At 40.3% G+C, this 24899-nt stretch overlaps 2 protein-coding genes across 6 annotated transcripts in view; both read right to left on the bottom strand.

Annotated features, from left to right (window-relative positions):
- bmpr1bb (bone morphogenetic protein receptor, type IBb) overlaps positions 1-21362 on the bottom strand; it is a 40529-nt gene extending 19167 nt beyond the window's left edge. For 2 of the 3 annotated variants that reach the window (XM_054757466.1, XM_054757468.1), the window contains exons 1-2: positions 21202-21362; positions 16332-16416 (exon numbers count right to left, since the gene is read on the bottom strand). The gene's annotated coding sequence lies outside the window, so the exon portion shown is untranslated. Of the gene's footprint in view, positions 1-1375; positions 1475-16331; positions 16417-21201 lie in introns of all 3 variants that reach the window. The other variant, XM_054757467.1, reaches the window with a different exon arrangement.
- Positions 21363-21795: 433 nt separating this feature from the next.
- Positions 21796-24899, bottom strand: part of pdlim5b (PDZ and LIM domain 5b) — a 45375-nt gene continuing 42271 nt past the window's right edge. For all 3 annotated transcript variants that reach the window (XM_054757422.1, XM_054757423.1, XM_054757424.1), the window contains exons 10-13: positions 24709-24889; positions 24124-24244; positions 23921-24036; positions 21796-22575 (exon numbers count right to left, since the gene is read on the bottom strand). In XM_054757422.1, the coding sequence (XP_054613397.1) occupies positions 22486-22575; positions 23921-24036; positions 24124-24244; positions 24709-24889 (508 nt within the window). In that variant the 3' untranslated portion in view covers positions 21796-22485. The remainder of the gene's footprint in view (positions 22576-23920; positions 24037-24123; positions 24245-24708; positions 24890-24899) is intronic.

Raw genomic sequence — 24899 nt, 5'->3', positions numbered from 1 at the left:
TTACAGTGTTATTGCAAATGCGCCATGACAATGAGCCTCGTTTTTCATTTCAGAGCGTCGGTCTGAGCAAAAGACCTTTCATCACACAAGATTGTGAGAAAGAATAAGGGGCCAGATGATGATGATGATGATGATGATGAAGTTACAGCTAGCTAGCGGCCATGGAATGCGTGGCAACGGGCCTGTGTGAAATTTGCAGGACTTTCAGCAGCTCAGAGTTAAAAGTGATGTCATAAAGAGAAGCTCATTACCGTGGCAACGCAGCTGTCTCTCCCCCAGGACAGTCCAATGGGGGTAAAGCAGTCAAAAAAGCAAGAGGCTTCACATGCTTATTTTGGAGCTAACACTGCATACACTGGACATGCTAGCATGCTACACTGTTACGCTGATTTAACAGGGATAACGGTTTTCCATGTTTAGATGGTGTATGTTTAACCATGGGGGAAATCAATCAGCATTTCATTGACTTGACCTTTTAAGTATTTTTTTATATTCTAATTGGGTTATTGTTATTAGTAGTAGTCGTAGGAGTAGTAGTAGTAGTAGTAATTTAAACATCATACGAGTCATCACTTCTGTTCTTTCTTTTCTTCACACTTTTTGCACTTGTGTGACAGTTTCATTACACCTCAGATATTCACCAATTAAACGGTTTTATAGAGGTTAACTTTTCTTTTACACTTGTGTGTTGCAACACATATCACTTTACATCATAAAGAATAAACAGTGGTTCACTTATTTTTACACTTGTATGCCTGTTAAAATGTTACTTAAAGCATATTGCCGTTGGTTCCAAAAAGCCCATCGAAGGAGCGTTTAATGAAGCGATTGTTCCCCCCGAGGGTCGGCGACAGCTAATGGTGCTAATTAACAACTTCCTCCGATGGTCAGACAAAAGCGAACGGCGGGGGTCAAGGCACACGGACCACAAACTGGATGTGACCCTCACACCTGCCTGGTCACATTAAACCTTAGCGTGTCCGACACTCACACTTAGCATACACATACTTAATCTATCATAACACCGATAGTACACGTCTGGCACACACATCGAAAAGACTGACACAGCAGAAAGATACACTTCATGGCTGTTTGAAAGCATTAGGCACCGCTAGGGGGCGCTGTATGGGTGTGGGTGGGTCAAAAGTTCATTCTGTGTGCACCTATGCTACTTGCAAGACTGATCACCAAAGGGGAGTACCACCTGTTTAAAGAAGGTGTGAAATAACCAACAAAGAGGGGCACTGAGGGGGGTCTAAACATGGAAAAATGCCAGTAAATTCCATATAGTCCTGTGACAATGTACATTTACTGTATGTTTACATATTTTGAAGAACAAAAATATATATATAAAAATGTGAGTAAACTGCAGTACCATTCTTCTGGACCATCTTCCAGAAAACAGGAGGTAGTTGAGCATGGAGATAAGATGTCTCCCAATTAATCCTCTCAGGAGCGAGTCGCTTCCTGTCAGCTTCAGGAGGAAGAGAGGACGTAATTATTGCGAAAATTGCCGCATTTTTACCGTATCTCTCACACACACGCGCGCACACACACACACACACACACTCTTAAACGAGCATTAATTGCGCATGCGTGTGTGCGCATCGAGCACATGTTTAATGAAGGGGGGGTTGGGGTTAGCTGGGAAGACATGCTTTGTGTCAGTGACTGTCAAGGATAATAAGTGGAAAGCAACGAGCCGAGAGGAGAGAGAGACAGACAGAGATATAGCTGCGTAGCACAGGCAACATTTTAAAGCGTACACAGAGTTAGAGAATGCTGCTGGATGCTGACCACGAGTGCCACTTCAAATGCAGCTACTGCCATCTTGTGAAGTTGATAAAAAAGCTGCATCAATTGCAGGTTGCCTACAGCCACAGCTGTAGTGCCAATTTTTGACCCAGCATTAATTAGCGATTGTGTGTATTGTGCATTTACAATAAATGTGTGAAAACAATGTTTTAAAACAGAACGATCCGATACAGTGTACCAACGATACTATTCGATTCAATTCCATACAATTCAATGGTTACATTTGTTGAGGTAGACATTAATCTTACATTAAATAATAAAGATAAATACAGAAGCCAATTCTATAAAAGTGGCATTTTTACAGTATTTTCAAATGTGTAAAAGAGAAGATCATATCCTCAAGCAGGCTTGGCAGGGGTCCCCAATCACAGGGAAACACTTACAGAAATCTAAAATTTTATTTAAATGAATGTCAGTTTTGGAAATATTGTTATTATTTTATTTTAAAAATAGTATACGGTTATAAATCCTTCGGTTTTTCCATGTTCAAGTTGTTTGTTGCGAGCGGCATCTTGTCCCACTTTGTTCGACGGTCTTTGAACGTACCATCTAACTTTCTCCCATGCTACACCTCATATTTGGTCCCAAATGCTGATACTATGTGAGAATGCATAAAGGTAAGATTTGATGACGTTATTGAGTGCTAATGTGCATATTTGTTGGGGCAACCTCTCTGAAAAAACAAACTTCAGGCTCGTACTGGTGGTTGGTGGGTCTGTATTCATTTAGTTCTTTTAATTAGATGTTGTTCCTGTCTTAGTTTTACACAATACATAGTAAAGAAGACACATTAGATCGCTATAATGTACATATTATTAGCTGATGCTAATGATGCTAATGTTAGCGCTGCTAATGCTATTTACATCCATTCTCGTCTTCAGTCATGCTAAGCTACGGAGCATGCACGGCGATCGTTCCGCCGGCAGTCCACGCTCCTGCGTTGTTTAAGAGACAGACTGTCAAACGATTGCTAGTCTTGCAATACCTGGTGCATGTCTCTACAATCAATTAATCTAAGGATTTATGGCTGATCCTTATCGATTCAGGAGTCTACCACCGACGCAACCGCTTCTCCTGCTTGTCATACCGGATATCCGATCGCATCGGTTTATCATTCACAACCCTAATACTGTAGCTAGATAGATAGAATACTGTAAATGCAAACATAAGTGATGAATTTTTAAGAAGTTACTAAGCATTAGTTTGTGCACAAAACAGTACTTAATTCTTGCAATATAAGGCTTCATGGGTGCAATGCATGATTCCCTGCACTGTCAATGCAATGCAACATTTTTGCACTGGATCTGTGAGAAAAATCTTCAACGGTGTTTAATAGTAACTGGAAAACGGCTTAAACAATTCAATAAAAAGTAGCACTGGCACTTGGAAATATATATTCCTATAAATACTGCTCCTACCCAGTGCCTGAATGATGTCTTCAACTATCATACTTCATCACCATTTAGGCTTCACAGAACATTTTATTAGCACACTGGATCCTTTTTAAAAGTGCCCTCCCTGTCTCGGGCTGCTGCACTGCACGCCAGAGTGGATGCAGCCCAACCCTGATCATCGGGCCACATTATGCACCTCTCTGAGGACAACTTGACATACACTGGTGGGGCGCTAAATGCCCCTAAGAAGCCCCCACAAGGAGTTTTACTGCTTAGACAATTCATATGGATTAATAGAAGGCGCCGGTTCACTGGAACTGTTGTTGAGAGTGAAGTGAAGAAGGAGGCGGGCGTCTTCTGCGCATATTTTCCATGTGCTACCCCCACCGCCACCGCCCCCCTCCTCAAGCTGTATAGTGCTGAAAGCGCCTTTGTACGTTTGTCAGCGGCGTGAAGGTTACAGATGCAGCAAACAGCGACCGCATGCTTGCTTTGCAACATTTGGCTATAAAAAAAACAGCTGATATTGCATACTGTTTCTTAATAACAGCTCGCATGAAAGTCATGTTGCTACTTTTAAGCACTACTTATCTTGCAAATGTGCAAGGGAGGTCAACTGAAGCAGTTTGCACACTTTTCCCTCACTGAATTTTAGCACATGACAGCCACTGATTCATTTAGCCTTCAACCATGAATTTGTACAATTTTCCTGAATTGAATCTTTGTACATGATAACCACTTATCAAGTCAGCCTTAAACCCTAAAAGTGTCCGCAGCTTCAAAACGTGTGAAACCCACAGCTGTTGAAGTCTTTAACGGACCTTCAAGCTGGAGCACAACAAGCAGAGTGACCTTTTGCAGAAGTGGATGTTTTTTCCATCTGTAGCATGTAACAAGGGGTGGGATTGAGGATGGGGGGGGGGAAACGGAGGTAAAAGTACAAGTGCCATACATGCACCATAAAACACGTTTAAATCCACTTCTTACTTTAAGGAAATAACAGCACCGTGATTTCACTTTCATGTGATAAAAAACATACTAAGCTGCATTAATAGGTAATAATTACCTGTCACTGGGCATAAAAAGCTATTTTAGGCTTGTAGGGAACTTTTATTTTATAGCAGACATAGTAAAATAGCTAGTTTAGTGTTTGCAATGACATTAATTACCGTTCCATTCCAATGTAGGTTCAAGCTATTGCTCAAGCGAACATTAAATACCTTCCACTTCATCCTATATGAGCTGTTTTCATTTTTTTTGTATTCGGATAATCTGCAGACACAAAAAGCCACTTTTTGAACATTACGTCACACCAACTAATGTACCAAAGATGCATTCCCGTCCACCACAGGTGACTTCTGGGTTCATGGAGGATGATGTAAGAGGACGACACTGTACCATTTTTTATCATTGGGTGGGAGTACTATTGTGATCGGGAAAAAAAGCAAAAAGATTAAATAAATCCCTCTAATAAAAGTGAGTGTGATATTTTTATTTGCTAGTTGGTATAGTTAGCAGGTTACTGCCTTGCTCATGGAGGATAATGCTAAATAAACAGGCTGTACCATTTTAGATTCGGTTTCATTATGACTTAAAAGGGGTAAAACGAAAGTAAAAATAATCTCACAAAAGTGCAAAAATCATGGAGCTACCTAATTGTGTTTGTTGTCCATTTGTTAGATGGCATGATACTTCCTGATTCATGGAGATGATTTAAAATATTGGATTGTACAGTTTTATTATTCGGGGGAAGAGCGGAACAGGTCCATTACGACTAAAAAGGCAAAGAGACAACATAAATTAATCTGAGAAAAGTTTGTTTTTCTGTCTGTTTGTAAGTTAGCGGGCTACTTCCTGGTTCATAGAAAATGTTAGGAATACACAGGCGATAGCATTTGTATTCTAGTGTGGGGGAATTGGTTCTATTGTAACTTGTGAAATTCCTCCGTTTGCGTGTTTATTAGGTAGATAGTTGGTTAGCAGGCTGCCTTCAGGTGTAAGATGTTAGCAAAACATGGGAAGGTAAGTTGTGAGGTCAAACCAATTGACAAAAGTCAATTTAGTTGTGAAATCGTCCAGTCTTCCTTATTCCTCTTCCAAGTGGAGGGCCTCACCCGGCACCAGATGAGCCTCCAGTATTTATACCTCCAGTTTAGGGCAACCATGTGAGCGTTAAACCATCTGCTCCAGTGAGAGGTTGATGGGAAACGCAGGAGCCCTCGCAGTCTTAGCAGGAAAGCGTTGTTGTCTCTGCTTGTCTCATTTGTCAATCAGACCTCATTGACTTCATTAGCAGGAACAGTTTTGGAGAGCGTGGCTTGAGCCTGAGCAGTCATGCTTCAGATAGTGGGAAAGTTATATCACAAGTTTCAAAAGTCACATTCTAAAATCCATATTGCAATATACTTTGCAGCCTCTTTCGATGGTGATGTATTTTGCGATATGTTCTTTGAGAAATAAATGATAGTAGAACCATGTCAGAACAAGTTACATAAGCCCTAAGGAAAGCCACACTTGATTTTATTTTTTTAAGAAAAATAGTACGTAGTTTTATTTATTGTGTAAAACCGTAACTATACAACAAATGTTGCAGATAAATTGGAAATACTAGATAGTAAATTCAAGTATTAGCTGCACAGACTTTAAAGAAAAAAGCTTCAAGTATTGGCTTCCTTTCCTTTAGTGCAAACCATTTCAAAAGCTACTACTACCAGCTAGTAAAATGTGGCTGCACTTGTATTGGACAAACCATCAAGTGGGAAAGTTTGATGTGTGCAAAATCTAGCTGTGTCATGAGAATGATTCATTCACAGACATGCAAAGAAGCATTATGCATTTTAGTCAATGCATCTCTCCCAGGAGGAGATGGGGTCACATTAGCTATGGAGCTATTGGCTGTTGTTTGCACTCCTCCAACGATCACGCAATGAAAACACAGGAAGTAGCTAAAGGAGCAATGAGGCACGGGATCGATGCCGCCGTGTCGGACTACGGCCGAGCGTTTTAACATCTGCCCTCCGCACTTCGGAACCCACTCTATTCCATGGGAAGCTTGTCAAGTTTCCCTCCCTTGCTAATGTATTTGAACGCAGTGTCATCCCGGGCCGCCGCTGCTGCCGCTGCCAAAGCAGTCGATAAGTGCTGGAAATGCTATCCATCTCTGAAACATCACTCCCTCACTTACGGGAAGTGTGCATCAGTGGGGGGGATCATCGGGGAGCAAGACTCGGACATCATCAGACGTCATTTTCACTTCTAAAAAAAAGAGGGAGCGTCTCGAGTTTGTAAGATCCAAGATGAGCTGCATCACTCCCAGTGTAAGGCTACACCTAAAAAAGCACTTCAACATCCACTCAAACGCTCTTGAATTACGAGATCTCTTAGCGTAGGTTTTATGATGCTAATATCATATTTTAGTACGTATTACATTATTTATCATTTTATCCATAACACTATAGCACTTACAGTCTTACACAGCGCTTTTTGCTAACATGTGGACAACTCTAAAGTGAGGAATCTAAACATTCAGAGCTTGAACTGTTATTGTGCGAAATTAGAGCTCGGATCGGCAAGACTCAAAAAGGTTATTGCAACAACAGAAGAACGCAAGAGGAACACGATGGCGGAAGTTACGTGAAGAGTCATTCAAAGCAGTGCGGTTTCAGCTTAACTACCCAGTTTATTTTACTATAAACCAAGGACTCAAAATGGATAGGACTGTCAACTCAGCTGTTACGCCATTAATTGCGCCAAATGAGTCCAAAACACCAGGTTTGTCATTCTTCAGGTTTCCCAAAGACAAAGACAGGTATGTGTGATAAAAACATTGATTTATAACGCTGGTTGTTGTAAATAAACAGCCGAGCCGACAGTCCTATCCAAGTAGAGTCCTTGCTATAAACAGTGGTTAGTTTATTTTTACACTTGTATGAGAATTAATATCAAAGTGGTACTTAAAATGCTTTTACTCAGGGTTTTATGATGACAACATATTACCACTACTTCTACTATATCATTGATTGAATACATTTTTTCACCTAATACATTTGCCTGGCCACCTGTTGCTATGCAGAATTCGTAGAACTCAATCATTGGGGCACTAAAATAGGGCTAATTTTGCTGTTTCCTTGCCTCACACAGCAGAGGAAGGACAGGGAGAGTCTGCAGGAATAGGAAGTCCCACAAAGTAATAGTAAGGGAATTACTGGATTGTGGCAGAATATTGTAGAACATAAATTCTGGGGTACAAGTACCACTGGTGGTACGTGGGTTCCATCCAGTGGTATGCAGGAATGATATTGCAAATACAGTATATAGATGACATATGTATAAATAATTGTATACATGCCAGAAGTTTCTAAAATTATACTGGAAATTATACATAGAAATGCAAGCTCATATGCCAAGTCTGCGAGTACAAGCCATATTTTCAAAGTTAAAGTTGTCCTTTACAGTAAGACTAATTGATGGCGCCACAGGTCCTAGGAGACAGGGAGCAGTTGCGTGTCATGTCTTGTCACCAGCCCCAGTCGCCGCTTTGACACCTTCGGCCTCATCCCTCTCTTTCAGTGCCAAGAATACTGGTGGAACACCGCGGAGGCCAGAGGAGCGCCGTGCCCACCCCGGGAGAACAAAGACGATTAAGGGCCGGCGGCGTGCCGCATCTGTGCCCATCCCCAGAGGGGGCAGGGGGGTGCTACCAGGGTGTGTAACTGGAGAGGACGGAGCAAAACAGCTGCTCTCAGTCTCAGTCCTGCATCTGCCACAACTGTGATCTCATGGAACAAAGCGAGAATGCAAGCGCGCCACTCGACGTGACACTCCGGCCTATTGTCTGCTTTCTCCTCAGTCGCTCTCAAGCAAACACAGCATAGCTACTTTTCCTCTAACAAACTTCAAACCTTTGCAATGCATATTTCCTGAGCATAGTGAGCATCTTTCTTGGAGTGTAATTATTACCTTTGTTGCCTCAGGTAATTCCACAGTTGATCAACTTTGAGCGCAAACCGTTTCCACACAGCTGTCAGCACATTGCAAAGAAAGCGAGATAAAAACGCAACAGAGGGACGGCAAGAAGACTACACAATGCACTCAAAACATGCTCCCCGGGTCATTGACCCCTCCTACACCTCCTGGGAGCCAAAGCCACAAACGGGCAACCTGAAACCCATGATGTCACCCTCAAGGAGAGCCCAGGCTACCGGCCGTCAGTGAGTAAATCGTAGAAACACCACCCAAATCAGCGGCAACACAATTACATGGGGTTAATTGCATTTACAGTTGAACAGCTGTGGAGCATTAGCATGGAAGTACGCTCCATGTATAAACCAAAGGAAAGGATGTCCTTCTAAAAATGGACCGCCCCCCTTTTATGTAACAGCTCTGTTTAGGGAACACCTGAGAACAAGGATCCATGTGTTGTGTAGGCCTGTAAGGTTTTTACACAATGAGACTGGCTTCTCAGGTTTGCATTGATAAAAACAAAACAAAAAACTTTTAAGCACAGAGGAGGAAACCTTTAGCGGTACTAGACAACTTGTTTGTGCCAGTGGAACGAACACCCGCATATTCTTGACTCTTTACAATACTTGTTTAATACGAGGAGAGACTTTTTTCCTCCAAAAGTCATCCAGTTGTTGTATGTAAATATGCATTAAGGTGCAGTATATTACGAGCTAGATAAACAAGTATGCACGTGTATTCCAGAAGAAAAAAGACGATGTTTATGTAATTTCGGGGGGAAAATTTTAAATTAAACGAATGTTCTTCTCTATTGTTCTTTGTATAATAATAAAATAAAATAAACTACAACATTATAACTACTTGAGCAATCTAATGAGAGTCAATACAATAGCTTTATCAACAATAATTTCAGAGAAGTAGCCATCATTATCGCTGTATTGTTAAGTATACAGTATATACATATCATATATACTGTATTTATATACTGTATATGTATATGTATATATATATATATGTACTGTATGTATGTATGTAGTAAATGAGAGACTATTGACTATTGTCATTCTGGAAAAATGTCCACATTGCAGCCAATCTTTTGATATGTTACTTTATTACACAACATCTTCTAAAAATAGAGCGTCCCGCACGGTGAGAGCACAGCCCAACACTAAAGACGACCGCCAAGCAGGGTGTAATAATTTCCAGAGAAATGAAATGTCTGGATCTGGAACTCGAAGCATAACATACAGGGGCTATTGCTCCACCTATGAAGCACTTCAACACATTGCTTGGAAATGTTAAACTGCCGTAACGAATACTCAAAATGTGAAAATAATCTATACAAAACTGTGACATATGCTATGTGCACAAACATCTAAGAGACTGACAGGGAAATGGGTTGAGTGTCACTAGCATGTCAGGATGATCTCCCAAAGTGTGTTTAATATCTTTCAGCGGTTTTGAATTACTTTATGATCCATGCTACTTATGTCTGAATGCTAAAGGAATGTAAACTGTCCTGGTGAGCAATTATGTCCTCATTACTGTGTGTTTATGTTGGTCATATGATGTTGTTAGCCTTGAAAATAAAAGCCTCTATGGAAAAGATCCCATATTATATACTGTAGTATGTTTCAATAACAGGTCTTACAATAGGTTATTGGAAGTGTTGTACAAAATCTTGCATTGATGCTGGAATTTAAACTGTTTAAAAGTGATATTATCACATACAACATACAACAACGTAACATTAAGGAGTGGGATAGGAGGTCACATACGTTAATGCCACTAGCAAAGTGATGTGAGAACCCTCTACAGTCACATTTTAACAGCAACATCATACTACATTAGCCGAAATAAATGATCAGACGTACAACTCCCACGTCTGCTGCTAACTGACGGTTAGTCCAAGTTTTATTTTTAAGATTTGTAGCAAAGTCTGTCTTTCCTGGAGTGGTGGGTTTACAGCCGTTCCTCGTTTTTCGCGATTTCTTTGGTTCCAGACCCGACCGCGATAAGTGAATTTCCACAAAGTAGGATTCAATATTAATAAACAGAATATTTTCGTAGTTAGAGCATAGAAATCCTGTTTATGATTTTCTAAATACTGTTTTCAACATTATTAGAGCCTTGTAGGCATGAAGTAACACCCCTATAGTCACCTTTACACTCCTATTATAATTTGTATACACCACATTGCGCAGGCTACCAGATTGCTTCAGGGACATAAGAGACAACCGCCTAGTAGGCGCCGTATAGCTTAGGCTAGACACCTAGGACATCGCATAGCAAGCTACAGAGCTAACTAGTTAGCCTCTCCAATTTACTTATTCTAAACTTAAGAAAGTATTTCATACAGAATGATGAAGAAGGACAAAGTAAAAAGCCAAAAACTTACCACTTCCACACAGAATGGGAGGAGAACTTTTTTTTCACTCTGTCATCTCAGACATGCCGTGGCTGACGCCATGCAGCATTAAGGTAACATTACTAAATGCCTAGTGACCGGCACACTACATATAACTTGTCTTTTAAATTTTTTGGACTAATAACCACGAAACAGCGATCATGGACGACTGCATACACAGGGCGGGCTAATCTAGGCAGTATAACGTCCATGAGGAACGAGGTTTATCCTTCATGATATCACGGAAACCCAGAATTTCATAATCTCCTCTTCTCTCAAAAGTGGCACAAACAGATGAGGTAGATGATTACATTTTTCTCACCTTTGGTGCTCATAAACAGGTTCACATATTGTTAGAACATCATTAAAAAGTCACTTTTGCAAGCGAGCAGTTTTACAGATGCCTCCCTGCCAGGCAAAGCTCTCTCAAGGTCAACATGATGGATTGTCATCCGTTATTATTGTGCGGACAGCATTAGAGCCATGCTTTTTTCTGGGCACAGTACATTAACTCAACACTTTCACTGCACACATTCTTTTCTGATGATACCCTTTTAGGGGTCAGATGTCAAGATCAGAGACGGTGAGCAGGGTGACAAACATGCCACGTAACATGAATTCGCCATGCCAGATCCACTATCAACACACACACACACACACACACTGATCATGACAGCTGTCCAGTCTTACACTGATAGAAAGAGGGCGACGAAACAATTGGATGCAGTGCAAGGTCCTTCCAGGGAGCATCGGGACAACAAGGTAATCCATTTGTCATGCTTCACTACATAAATACCCTTGAGGGACAAGTCCTTAGGTACATCTGCGAGATGAGAAGTGTCAATATAAATAGTACCATCGGACAACTGAAAATTCTCAGGAAAAATACCACTGTAAGTCGCACTTCAGAAAATCTCACAAGTCTTCAGCTTAGAGAACATCTACAAAGTTAACTCCGCAAGTGTGTTTTGTGTCTTTTTTAGCGTTTGCTCTTTTTTGTGATGCCACCACAAAAGTGTACCAGTGATGGCAAAGAGGTAAAGTTAGATGATGACCATAGACCCAAAAACAGAACGTGCGACAAAAAAGTGGCATATTCATCTCTGTCCCGGCTGCTCAGTACAATAGGACTGAAACGGCAATACAGTAGTCCGTCGTTTAGCGCTGACCGTGATAAATTCATTTCCGTGATATGAATCAATGTTAACAAATTGGATATTTTTGTACTTAGAGCATACAAAACCTGTTTAAAACCTTCTAAATGCAATTTTTTTACATGATTAGAGCCTTAAAGACATGAAATAACACCCCATAATCACCTTTACACTCATATAACCAAATACAGTAAGCATACTGTATGACAGAAATTAGACATACAAACAACAAACCTGTAGAAAAGGCAGCACGTTTGGAAGTAATTGTGGCGTTTACATAAAAGTTCTCAGAATTCACTCACTCACAACAGCAAAGATACTTTCCGCCGTGTAACAACAACATAGGAAGCAGATATTAGAGACACAACATATGGGTGGATGCTGCATGAGGGTGAGCCAATCAGTGCCGAGGATACTGAACAATAACTTCCTGTATAGTATGTGTACCCAAGCCTTGTTTTTTCCTTCATTTAGCAATTTTCATGCTTGAAATGCTTTATTTAGGCCAAGAATACAAAACAAATTGTTAAATATGCATTTTGACGACCACCAGTTAATTAATTATCCGCTGAAAAAAACTTGATATAGTGAGGGAGTGATAATCGAAATGTGATATTGCGAGGGATTACTGTACACCTGCATTAATAATAAAAGATAACTGAATGTAGTCGCATATTTTACTGATAAGTCTATATCCCAAACAAAAGCAGTAACGTTTACCTTTTTTTCTCTGTCATTCTATCTTTTTAATGCCACCGCAGAAGGGTACAAGTGATGGCAACAAGGAAAAGTGTGATGATCACCACAGAACCGCAATTCAAATAGTCCACACATCTGCCCTGGTTGCTCAGTACAGTAAGGCGAAATCTACATACAGTATTTCACAAAAGTGAGTTATTTTGAGGGGACAGCAATTTTATACTGTTATCCAAGCTGTACACTGACTACTTTACATTGTATGAAAGACTCCTTTTTTTAGTGTTGTCCTATGAAAAAATATCATAAAATATTTGCAGAAATGTGAGCGGTGTATTCACTTTTGTGAGATACTGTAAATAACACATGTTTAATGTTAGTCTTTATCTCCCTAAGCACAAGCTTTTGTTTTTAAGTTTGACCATTAACTTCTTTTTACACTTGAAAGACAATTAAGAAGGTTAAAAGTGTGATACATGAAGTCGACTTCAGTAATCCTTCCCCTTAGCTTCTTTAATGTCATGCATCAAAAAAGGTAAAGGTACGCAATACAGGTATATTGTTTGTGACTTTTATGAGACAGCTTCTCATAACTTCTTTTTCCACTTGCATGATAGTTACCAATGTTAATGGTTACTTTAAACAGGGATTTTTTCTGTTTCTGTGCTTTCCTTTGGGAAACTGTTTGTTTGTTTGTTGTTTAGTTATTCATTTTTAAATCCACCAGGATAATTCTAAAGCAGGGGTGTCCAAAGTGCAGCCCGGCAGCTTTTTTTTTTTTTAATTGGCTCTCGGCACATTCTAAACATACAATTAAACAAGAAAACTATAAAAATGACAGTAAAAATGGAAAAAAAGACCAGTAATTTTACAAGAATACAGACGAAATATTAGGAGAATAAAGTCTTAATATGAAGAGAAAAAATAGCATAAAGTTGAAATATTAAAGACTAAAATATGTATTTTTTAAAATCCGTCATACTATTATGAGAAACCAACAAAACAAACAACAAAGTTGCAATTTTAGACAATTTGGTTAGGTAACGGTTATTACTACAATAATAAAGTCCAACTGTTGTGAGAATAAAGACACAATAAGACACAATACTACAAGAAAACATGTAGAAACAGAAAAAAGCCCTCAGTAGAAAACGTTTGGACACCCCTGTTGTAAAATGTGTGCTTGGTGGAGGTAAAAACAGAGTTCCATTGTAATCACAGTAACGGTGTGGATTAGGACTCCATAAAGCTTTGATACTGTATCCCAGCTATGCCTACCTCTACACTGTGCAAGCTACACTTCACATGTAGTGCACTTGACACACACACACACACACACACACACACACACACACTAGATACAGTACATGGAGCGTGCCATTCCAGACATGTTTACTCAGACAAAGTTAGATCCCTGAGTAGGAACCCTTGGGGCTTTGTCTTCGCTGCCCCTCCCTCACATCCCCTCTACATCCCAGCTTGTCCTTTTGAACCCCCATGATGAAGACTAGGTTCAATTTAAAGGACTTTGCATGGCCCCGCAGAACCGTCTCTCTTTCACTCTTTTTTTTTTTTACTTGCTTGATCTTTGGCTGAAATTTACAGCCTACAGTTATAGTGTTACCAGGAGAAAATCAAGCTACCGTGACCATATTCCCACAATTTCGAGATGGTGTTGGCCCTCTCTGGTGCTTCCATCATCTAGTGTGTGAGAAGGGAGAGGTTTTCCATGCTCTCAGTCGTCCAGGTACTGAAGTTCTCCTTTTCAACACCTTGTGAGTTCCACATTCATTCCTCAGCCAATCGTGCCTCAATGAAACCCTGCAGTCAGCCAACATTACTTGTTTGGCTTCATTTGTTATACAAAAGTCAAATAAACACAGGGAAGAGCCACCCTTTTGGGCCTCTGTGGGTCTCCAATAAGCAGAAAGCAAGTCTTAATCTACTGCAGCATAAGCATAAATTTAGACACTAATTCAAATAAATTTTCTAGTTTTGATCTGTTCGTACCATTTCCCCCCTCCAATGAAAATAATGCAACCTGTCGTCATCATGACTTTTGTTAACTACTTGGGCAAAAGCAACATTTTAACATTCTCATACAAGTGTAAAAAGCAGTTAACCACTGTATAATAAAACTGGAATTAAAGTCAAACAACTCAACCTTTGAATACGACAATAGACAAGTAATAGAAAAGGAACAGGAGCATGTTTCCAGAGCAATACTGTCACCTGGTGGTGCTTTATTTGTATTGCTTGAATTAATAAGTAGTACGATGTGGGAAACAGTGGGATTACGCTGGAGTCATTTAGCAAATTTGAGTAAAAAAACGTTCAAAAATGTATCCAATCATTAAGTTGCGGCTACAAATGTTTCACTCCAGTCTTGTTGATGGCAGTGATTGACATGACAAAGTAGTTGACAACCACAAGGAAATTTAATTGTCACAATAACTCAATTTAAATGATATGGATCCCTGCCAAAATTAAAATGAATTGGTCAAGAGCTCAACCATTCATAAGGCTTTATCAGAATCAGTTGTGTAGGTTTTGAATGATCCTACCTACAAACACATACAAATGCAGGTAAAAAGACACCTTCATCCATGTACTCTACGTACTGGATGTAATGAAATACAACCACCATTTTTTTCTCTGCACACCATCTGGTTTTCAGCCAGCACAAGTAAACTGCATTTCGAGAGATTACAACCTCAGTGGAATGATGTGCACCAGTGCAATAGAAAGCCTTCCTGAAAATCCTAATTTGTGTATCCTGGCGTGCCAACATGAGGCTGCCATTCATGCGTGCCCACAGCTCCTCGTATGGATTGATGTTGGCCGCCCGTTACCAGCTAGGTCTCCTTACAGACACCTGCAATAATAATTGGGCCGTAGTAGCAGGTTAGCCAGCCAGCTAGCTTGGCTCCTTTTATATTGTCATCTGATCTAAGTTCTGGGCTACCTAAAGCTCTCAGAACCGCTGATACAGCCAGACAAGGAGAGGCCTTCTCAGGCTTTGACAGGAGCGGAACTAAAAGATTAAACTTGCTGATGAATGAGATTGTGTGGCAATTTTGCAAAGTTGTTTTCTTACCCGCATGCAGAAATGTTCCAATGATCTCATCAGTTTGTAAGCCAGCAAGGTTGTAAAACTCATATCATTACGAGAAGAAGTTCATAAAGCTGCTGGATGAAAACAACTCATGATACTACTATACTGCCATCTTGTGGTGTCAATAAAAATATCAGTAGGGTGCCTACAGCCACAGCTGTTAATGCCAACGCTATTTGACTCCGAACTGACTTCGAGACCCAACGTTTATTTGATTTTGCAGACCAGTCATCCGGCCACTACTCAGCGGTTCACTGAACAGAGGTGTTAATTGAAGCATTTATGGTAGGTATGCATATTTTTGGCATCTGGAGCAGTTATGATTGAATTCTGCCTAGCAACAAGTGCCTGGCAAATGTGTGACATCACTAGCTTAGGTGGCTTTTATTTTATTTTTGTGACTTTTCGTTTCCTCTCTACCACCCAAACTTCCATCCATTCTTTTTCTATGCCGCGTATCCTCACTAGGGTCACGGGGGTATGCTGGAGCCTATCCCAGCTGACTCCGGGCGAGAGGCGGAGCACACCCTGGACTGGTCGCCAGCCAAACTTGAAAAACTAAAATGTATAATGTACTACCTCAACACAGACAAACTGTACATGAACCAATGATAAAAACACTAACAGCATTTAATGCTCTTATATAATTAGAGGGAAACTGACCAATGAAGCCTAAGTTTCAATGGTTGGTGCCCTAACAGATGTAACATTAATTCTGTATTTCCTGCAACAGTGGTTCTGTCTTCAATTAGTGGTATTACTAATGTGTTGCATTGATTGCCACTCACCCAATATGATGTAAGCCTCTTTCTTAAAGGCGCATCCTCCTCCTGTTTCTGGCCTCTTCTACTTGTCAGCATGCAGACAGGTCTCCTAAATAGAAGCACAAACGGAATAAAATGGCACATGTAAGTCCTGCAGAGAGAAGTGCAACACATACTCAGGTAATCTTGAAAAAAAAAAACATGCTGAGTCACAGCTGGTCTACTAACACTGCAGAAACATTTTCCACTTAAAGCACGATTCAGTCAAAAGGTGAATGCCGGGTGGTCCGATTGACATGTCGTTTCTGAATGCAGCAATACTCTCTACTTGAGCATAATTATGGTCTGACGTCTGCATGCTACTTGAGGAAAGGTCCGAGTGTGCGTGTGTATGTATGTGTGTTTGCATTGGAGCCCCGCTGATAAATCGGGCATGACATATCACCAATTATTCAATATCAGTATGTGAATATGTAACCAATAGATTAACTTTTTTTTGCTGCACGGAGATTCTGTCACTCCCTTCCCGTGTGTCTGTGTGCCCCAAGTACCTGGGTCCTCCCATCACACACAGACAGAGCAGCGAGGTGCCGCTCTTTCTGCCTCACCCACTCGGCTGCAGTAGAGAAGACGACAGGAAAAAGGCCCAAAGAAACTAACGTTGTGTAAGTTGCATCTCTGTGAGATAAATAAAGACAGATGCAACTTTTAATTCGTCGAACATTTTCAAAATCATTTTGAAAATGTTCCAAGTAACGTATTTTGTTGTGATTTTATATATTGCATGTTTTGAAAGCAGCTACATTGTTACATAAAATGTAGTTTAGTCCCTTCTATTAAGTCTAGCAACGCGATGCATGTTTTATTTTGTTTGTACTGTAATTTCCTGTGTATAAGCCGCACCTGTGTTTAAGCCGAACCCACTAAATTTAGAGAGAAAAACAGATTTGTACAAATATGAGCCACACCGGACTACGTATAAGCGGCACATGTCCACATCATAAAATGACATATTGTGGCACACATGGGTCACGAGCTATGAGGAAAAATCTCAACGAGCACATCAACTCATCGGAAATCGCAGGAGGTCATTACTCAATATAACAGTCTGACGCACGAAGGGGAAGGGCGAAAAGGCGGAATTGGGACTCAGACTAAGTCAAGACCAAGACTTTGCAAATTGTAGATCAATTCAAGACCAAGATTTAGAGTAGCTGAGACTAAATCAAGACCAAGACTTTAAGGAGCCACGAGCAAGAACTTGAGGAATTGAAACTAAGTCAAAACCAAGACTTTGACAAGAGCAGATCAATTCAAGTGCAAGACTTTGAGTTTTTGAGACCCAGTCAAGATCAAGACCAAGGCAGGTTGACACCAAGGCAAGACCGAGACTTTCAGAAGCACAGATCAAGATCAAGACTTTGAGGGGTTGAGACCAAGTTAAGACAAGGCAGGTTACGACCAAGGCAAGACTAATACTTTGAGGAACTTAGACTTAGTCAAGACAAAGACTTTCATATGATACTCGTTTTAAGATGTCGTTTTTAACAAAGCCTTACTATTATGTCTGCACTTGGTGGACAGGTATCACGTAGACTGTGGACTACACAGTCTAGAGTGGTTTCACTTTGACAAGCTCGTGACCAAAGTGAAATCCAAAGCTAAAAGCTGTATTGATCCAGCTAGACTGGGTGTTCACTTTCCTTCAGCAGATGTAGTGGATGATATGGATTTTAGCACAAACTGGTCTGTGTGTGTGTGTTTGTGTGTGTGTTTGTGTGTGTGTGTGTGAGTGTTTGTGCGCGCGTGTGCGTGCGTGCGTGGCATCCAAAGTAGTGTTCTAAATGACATTCTGCTAAACATGCTACAATTAGCGTTGTAAGATAAACCACACATACAATAACAGAGTTTTTGGTCCATGAATCTGAAGTATTATCGAAAACACACAAATCCTGAAAAACGTTAAGTCCATGCCATTTTTCCAACAAAATCATGTTATCCGTGAGCCTTTTTATCGCCCCTGGGGACAATATTTACTCCTGCCAAATGGTGGGAGATATCCTGAATGTGATTTTTGCAGCACTACAGCATCATTTCATTAGCATTCCTTCTACATTAAGCAGTGAACTCGCCTCTGCAGGACATCCTCGTAAACAGCCAAATGTGCTTGCGCAGCTCCGACATAGTGCCTCAACGCTACGGCTGAAGCTGAAGCCACGCTTAGCCGTGAATCATAAAACAGCATAACTGTGCCCACAGAGGACAGTAAAGCACTCTATGTGGGCTAGACACTCACTTTATGGCCCTTTACAACCACTTGATTTTGGACTTTGTGTGGCAGTCACGTGCTGTCAGCAGTTTGGCAAGTGCTGATTTAGGATGGAAAATAACTCACTATAGCTTCCTCTTAAACTTCAGCTTTACAGATGCCATGTCGTTGTGTTTGTGACAGTACTTCAGAACTCAACATGGACCAACAATGGCATCTCTTTCTTCAACTGTGATAAAGTCATGACATATTTTGGTATGCGTCATTTCGGAGGGAAAAGTTAGGACAATTCCAAGGCTCCTGCAAAAAAAAGATACGGTAATTCTTTAAAAAATACCAAGGAGAGGGGCAACGTGATCTCTTTTTTCATGGGGCCCAGAATGCCAGGCGGCACCTCTGAGGTACTGATGTATATAGCCAGGTTTCCTCTTCCACTTTCCTCCATCAATTTTGATGACGTTGGGTCATTTCGTGCTCTGCATACAGCGAGACTTAAAGCTTTACAGATGCCATGTCATTGTGTGTTTGCAACAGCACTTGGATGCTCAACGTAGACCTAAAATCTTTCTTTCCTGCCCTGCATAAAGTAAGACTTTCTCTTAAACTTCAGCTTGACTCATTTGGAATAGTGCTTAGGTTCTCAACATGGACCAAAAATGGTGTCTTTCTTCAATTTTGATAATGTTATTTTTTTTGTCTGACTTCCTCTTAAACGTCTGCTTTACAGATGCCATGTCAGCTGTAAAGGAGGTGTGTGGTATCAGATGTCAGATTAAAGTTAATTACATCCATCTAGAGGCAGCAGCTGTTATAGTTTTTTTTTCTCCTGTTTTTGCATTCCTTTCTCCAATAAAAAGAAGGAAACAGTGCAGTGCGTCTTTTAAAAAACAGATGCAGGTAGCCGGGCTGCATTGTTCATGTGCTTCCGTGTTAATGAAAACCAGAGTCGTTAGTTTGCATAATACTGTAGGCTACAGGGCAAAATCCTCAATGAGCATGTTCACAAAAATGCAGGCTTTGTCCCCTTTTATGGAGACATGGTAGTTTTTGCGTAACCAAACAATTAGTCAACAGTGATCTACAGTATTGTTATTGTATTTGCAGAAAGAAAGAAGGTCTATACTGCATGTACAACACACTGAAGCACTTTAAGTGTGCGGTAGACCCCAAACTGCTGCCTCACTTGACATGACATCCCCAGCATGTACGCAAGAGTCATTTGGGCCATTATTGCTGCCAAAGACAGCTGGTGGTGGGTTTGATCACTCTGTGGGTCTTTCCAATTAGTCACAATCCCTCGCTTGGGTCGAGACCAGTTGAGCTGTCTATTGCCTTGGATAGACCTGAATGAGGTTTCTTGCACATGTGGCTCTTGTTCTTGTGGCAGTATCCAGTAAAGAGCGCCTATAATGTTTGTCTTGTGTTGCGGGCATATTCCACAGGAATGGAATCTGACTAACTAAATAGCAATGAGTGAATATATTTGTGCATGGACGCTAAGCTTCTCCTTGTGAACCACTGCACACAAAATGGTAAAAATTTGTCAAAACATGCACTCTTACTGCGTTGCCTGTTAAAATTATCTTGTTGAAGCAAAAAAATTATCATTTTGTTCGTATGCCTTTTGTAGACAGATTGTAATACTTTTAAAGTGCTGTCATTTTTAGTCGTGTACAGTTAAACTATTGTGGCTTTGAGTCCAAATCTGGCACCTTTATTAACAATGGTTGTGCAATCCACGCTATACATAATACTGTGGCCACATCAAGCATGTAATGTTAAAGGATAGTCGAAACTGACAAAATGACTTCAGTGTACAGATTGTCATAAGCATGTTGTTTGGTGAGGTCCGCGAAACGGGTCAAGACTTAATGCTATTTTCCAAATATTCGTGGACCACAAAAAAAGATGTGGTGGGTCACATCTGGCCCGCCGGCCTTGAGTTTGAACCAGATGTTGTCCTTATTAGCCCTTAAGTTGTCCTTAAAATTCACACACACATTTGACTCAAATGCCAAAAAAATGTCAGCTTCTCAAAAACTGTAAAAATATCAAAATAATATAATTTAAAACAAGCTTAGCTTTAGCCATCACTATTAAGACCCTGAGACAGGTCAACAATTGGCAGCTACATTGCTTTTCATGCACTGAGTTTTTATTTTCTACAGTATCAAGAGTCAAAACAAAACTTTCTTAACTTTAAATAAGTCGATATTTTAAAACTACTTCAGCCTGAAATACACAGATCAAGCATTATTGCATTTTTGAGGATTTTTAACTATGTAAAGGCTGGTATGTTTACAGAACTCTGTTTTTTTAATGGGAAAAAAGTCTGAATGTTTGATTACAGGACTGCTCTTGTGCATTAGTACCTAATAATGTGTCCAGTGGGTGTATATGAATTCCAAAGCCCACCAAATTAGTATGACATCTTATAAGAATGTCTAACCGTGAGACTTAAAGTACATGTATGTCACTCCTCCTCCCCTCCTCTTCCTCATCGTGACGGAGCCCCATTTGTCCCACCGCATCAAACACACCTTTCCACTGTCTTAACAAGCGAGTACTGTACCGCTTTTCACAGGCCCTCCACTAATCGAACTCCGCTTCATGAAGGCGTCTTACCTTCTACTTTGAGCTACAAATTAGGCACCATAAGCAACTTCAGACTGAATTCCAGGTCGACCACAAACACACGTCCATGCGTCCTCTCGGTGCTGCGGAATACTGTACAGTACATGCCTTCCAGGCACGAGAGGAGTCCCGTCTGCTTGTTTCTTGGAGCGTCTTCCTGCCAACAGCGACCACCTCTGGCCACTTGGGGAAGTGCAAGCACGTTATAATACTATAGTTGCTGTGTAGTGCAGTGTACAGTAGTTTGCAGGTGTGTAGATTTGAGTTTTGCATTGGTTCTCTTTGTAAATGCAGATTTGCTACATTGAATAAAGTATGATGAAAACTGTTGTTAAAATTATCGTTACTTTTAAGACCTGTAATGGGACTGGCCATAGCAAAAACTCACTCGGGTCAAAAAATGTCAGCCTCCCTAAAATTGTATATATATATTTGTATATTTTTTTCCAAAACAAAACTCATGATCGTTGGGACAAAAAATGGGTTTAAAATTGAAAAAGTGCATTTGTACTATGTATTATTATCTTTGCTAACCTTTTTTATTGCTTTCATTTGATACTTATAACCACATTAAGGATGAAAAAATACATAAAACTGGTTTTATTCCACACATGAAAATTTGAAAGGCACACGAAAAATGGCAGGTCTGTCGGAATATATTAGAATTTTTTTTTGTTACGATTATAAATGATCATCATCAGAAAGGGAAAATCTGTAGGAAAACAGGCATATAAACGTCAAGTTATGAGAATGATTGTGACAAATACAGTATAAGCATTGACATTTGACCTGTATGAATGTGGACAGTTATTCTACTCAATAAGTCGTGTCAAGTTTTTGTCATAAATATCTGATGAATGTATGGTCTTTTTTATGTTACCAGTCATGCTTACATCTACTGTATATACTGTACATTTCTATCAGTATACAATTCCACAATAGTGCTGATATCCAAATTAATGTGTTTTTTCCCTGACAGGGTCAGCATTATATCTTATTCTATGGAAACACAACAAGACTCCCATCCCGCTCAAATTACTGAAAAAACTAAGAGAAGGCTTAGGAAATGCAGCTTTACACCCATAAAATTGCACTTGAAAGAAAATGTCAAGAAAAACAAATGTAAAAAAAAAACAAAGACACATATATAAGTAAGTACATTTAAATACTCAGCATTTGACTGACATAGTTATGAAAATATACTGCATATATTGTTGCCAAATGATTCTGTTTGTCGCCCTTTTTTTTGCTGGTATTGAGGGGTGCACGAGTGGATCAGATGTTGACAGTGTGGGCATGTTTCTTGCACAAAGGTTTGTCTTTCTTGGAGAAGAAGGGTTGTCCTTCCAGATTAACGGTGCAGACCTGAAGAGAGAACGACACAAAGGCATTACCTCTATGTTATTATGCTTATTCTTAAGAGTCTGTAGCGCCGCACCGTAGGTACCATACACCAACGGTAAACAGGAACTGAGGTACAGTACCAGTCAATAATAATGATGGACAAGTAGACTGAGTAATGTTTGATCCCCTAAATGACAGAAGTATATACAAGTCAAAGATCTTTAATATAACAGGAGTGCTTTGCTGTTTTTAGGAATCTACTTCAAAAATGCTTGTCAAAGATCTTCTATATGACAGGAGTGTTCTGCTGTTTTACAGAATCTGCTGCAAAAGGATTCTTTTTTATGCGGGCCAATCAGAGAGACTAATGAGCTGAATTGGGATTTTAAAGTTGGGTCTCCAAAGTGAGCGTTAGGAGCCTTTTGCAGCCTGCAGTTTGTTTTTTATTGGCCTGTGGCATACAGTTGTCCCTCGTTTATCGCGGTTAATTGGTTCCAGACTGGCTGCATGAGTGAATTTGCGCAAAGTAAGATTCAATATTAATGAAATTGAATATTTTCATAGTTAGAACATAGAAAACCTGTTTATGACTTTCTATATACGTTTTTAAACATTATTAGAGCCCTTTAAACATAAAATAACACCACCATAGTCACCTTTACATTCCTATTATTCCTTGTTGACAACACATTGCCCAACTGTAATGCGCAGGCTACGGGATCACTGCAGGGACACGACACGAGCACGGTTTTAAACACAGCATGCTACCTACCTAACTAGTTAGCCTCGAATTTAAGAAAGGGTTTTAAGATGGAGTGGGGAAGTAGGACAAAGTAAGAAACCAAAAACTTACCACTTCCACACGGAATGGCAGGAGAACTTCTGCCATGGCTGACTCCATGCAGTGTGAAGGCAATCTAGTCTAATGTCATGTCTCAGTAATGTAACATTACTGGCGCCTATTGACTAGAATACTAGATATAACTTGTCTTTAAACTCGACTATTAAATTAATAATAGTCCATAGTCAGCCTCGAAACAGCGGCCATTTATTAGTAAATACATTTTTGAAAAAAAGCAATAGAGAGAGGGAGCAATGTTCGAACCGCGATGTAGCGAGGGATGACTGTATTCTTAAAATAAATGTCAACACGGCCCACATCTGTGTAAACATCTGTGTACTACAAAGGAGGGACTAGAGCCATATCAAGAAGAACTCTACAGTACAGCGATGTTTAAAAGAAACGAGTCATAGTGTAATGTAACAATGCTTACCAAAGGAAGTAATGAAATCCTCAAAAAGTAAGGCCTATCCAGGGAAAGAGTCCTACACTGAACTGCTTGTTGAAAATGAGGGTGGAGCTTACCGTGCACACAAAGCAGGTGTCATGCCAGGTGAATCCCAAAGCCTCCATGAACTTGTCTCCTGCCTCGATGGGGAAATCACAACCATGGCAGTTTGTGCCAAACAGTTTGTAGTAGTCTGTAATAAACATCAAACACATTAGTCTTGTTTTGAAGTGACTACACTTAGCCTAAATGTAACAACACATGATGTGGGTAGATGTACCCATTTCACAGTACGGCTGTCCATCCTCCATGTGGAACATGTTGCCTCTGATTGGCTGCTGACAAGCCACGCACACGAAACAAGAAACATGCCATGTCTGCTTCAGTGCGTTCATAATCTCCTGGAAACAAACACAGACGAAAGGTATGAGGTCTAATATGAGAGATGTATAAAAATGTCATGCATTTACAGAGATAAGTAGAGTGAGTAAGTGAGTACACCCCTTACAATTCAGAAATCATTGTATCATACAGCATACAGTAAATGTCGGACATTTTTCTCCAAATGAACAGTAGCTCACAAGTACCGGCAGCACTCCTGTAGCCCCAGACCATGACGTAACCCATTGTGGTGGTGTGTGTCTGGGGCAAGACCATTACTACCGCTAACTTGTGTTGCCTGCTACTGTGTAATGTCTGTGTGTTTATAGTAAATCTATACAGCTAAACAAGATGTACAGTGATGATAGTAAATATATACTGCTCTATTAACTGCACAATAACTACAGTTCCCTAAAGCATATCCATGTCTACGTTCTATACTATTGTCCCTTGAGAAGATAAAAATAAAAATGGTTGCTGATACCCCCAATATCTTCTGTTGGCACAGGGCACAGGTGGGAGCGAAGAACTGCTCGTAGCAGTATTCGCAGTACACCTGGCCCTTCTCCTCCACAAATCCACGGTCCACCAGAGAGGAGTGGCAGTGGGCACAGTCGAACTCCTCGGGGTGCCAGGACATGCCCATGGCTACCAGAAAGGGACCCCTGGGACATG

Source organism: Dunckerocampus dactyliophorus, chromosome 17 (assembly GCF_027744805.1).
Source record: "Dunckerocampus dactyliophorus isolate RoL2022-P2 chromosome 17, RoL_Ddac_1.1, whole genome shotgun sequence".
NCBI lineage: Eukaryota > Metazoa > Chordata > Actinopteri > Syngnathiformes > Syngnathidae > Dunckerocampus > Dunckerocampus dactyliophorus.
This window is presented reverse-complemented; position numbering and strand designations above follow the sequence as displayed.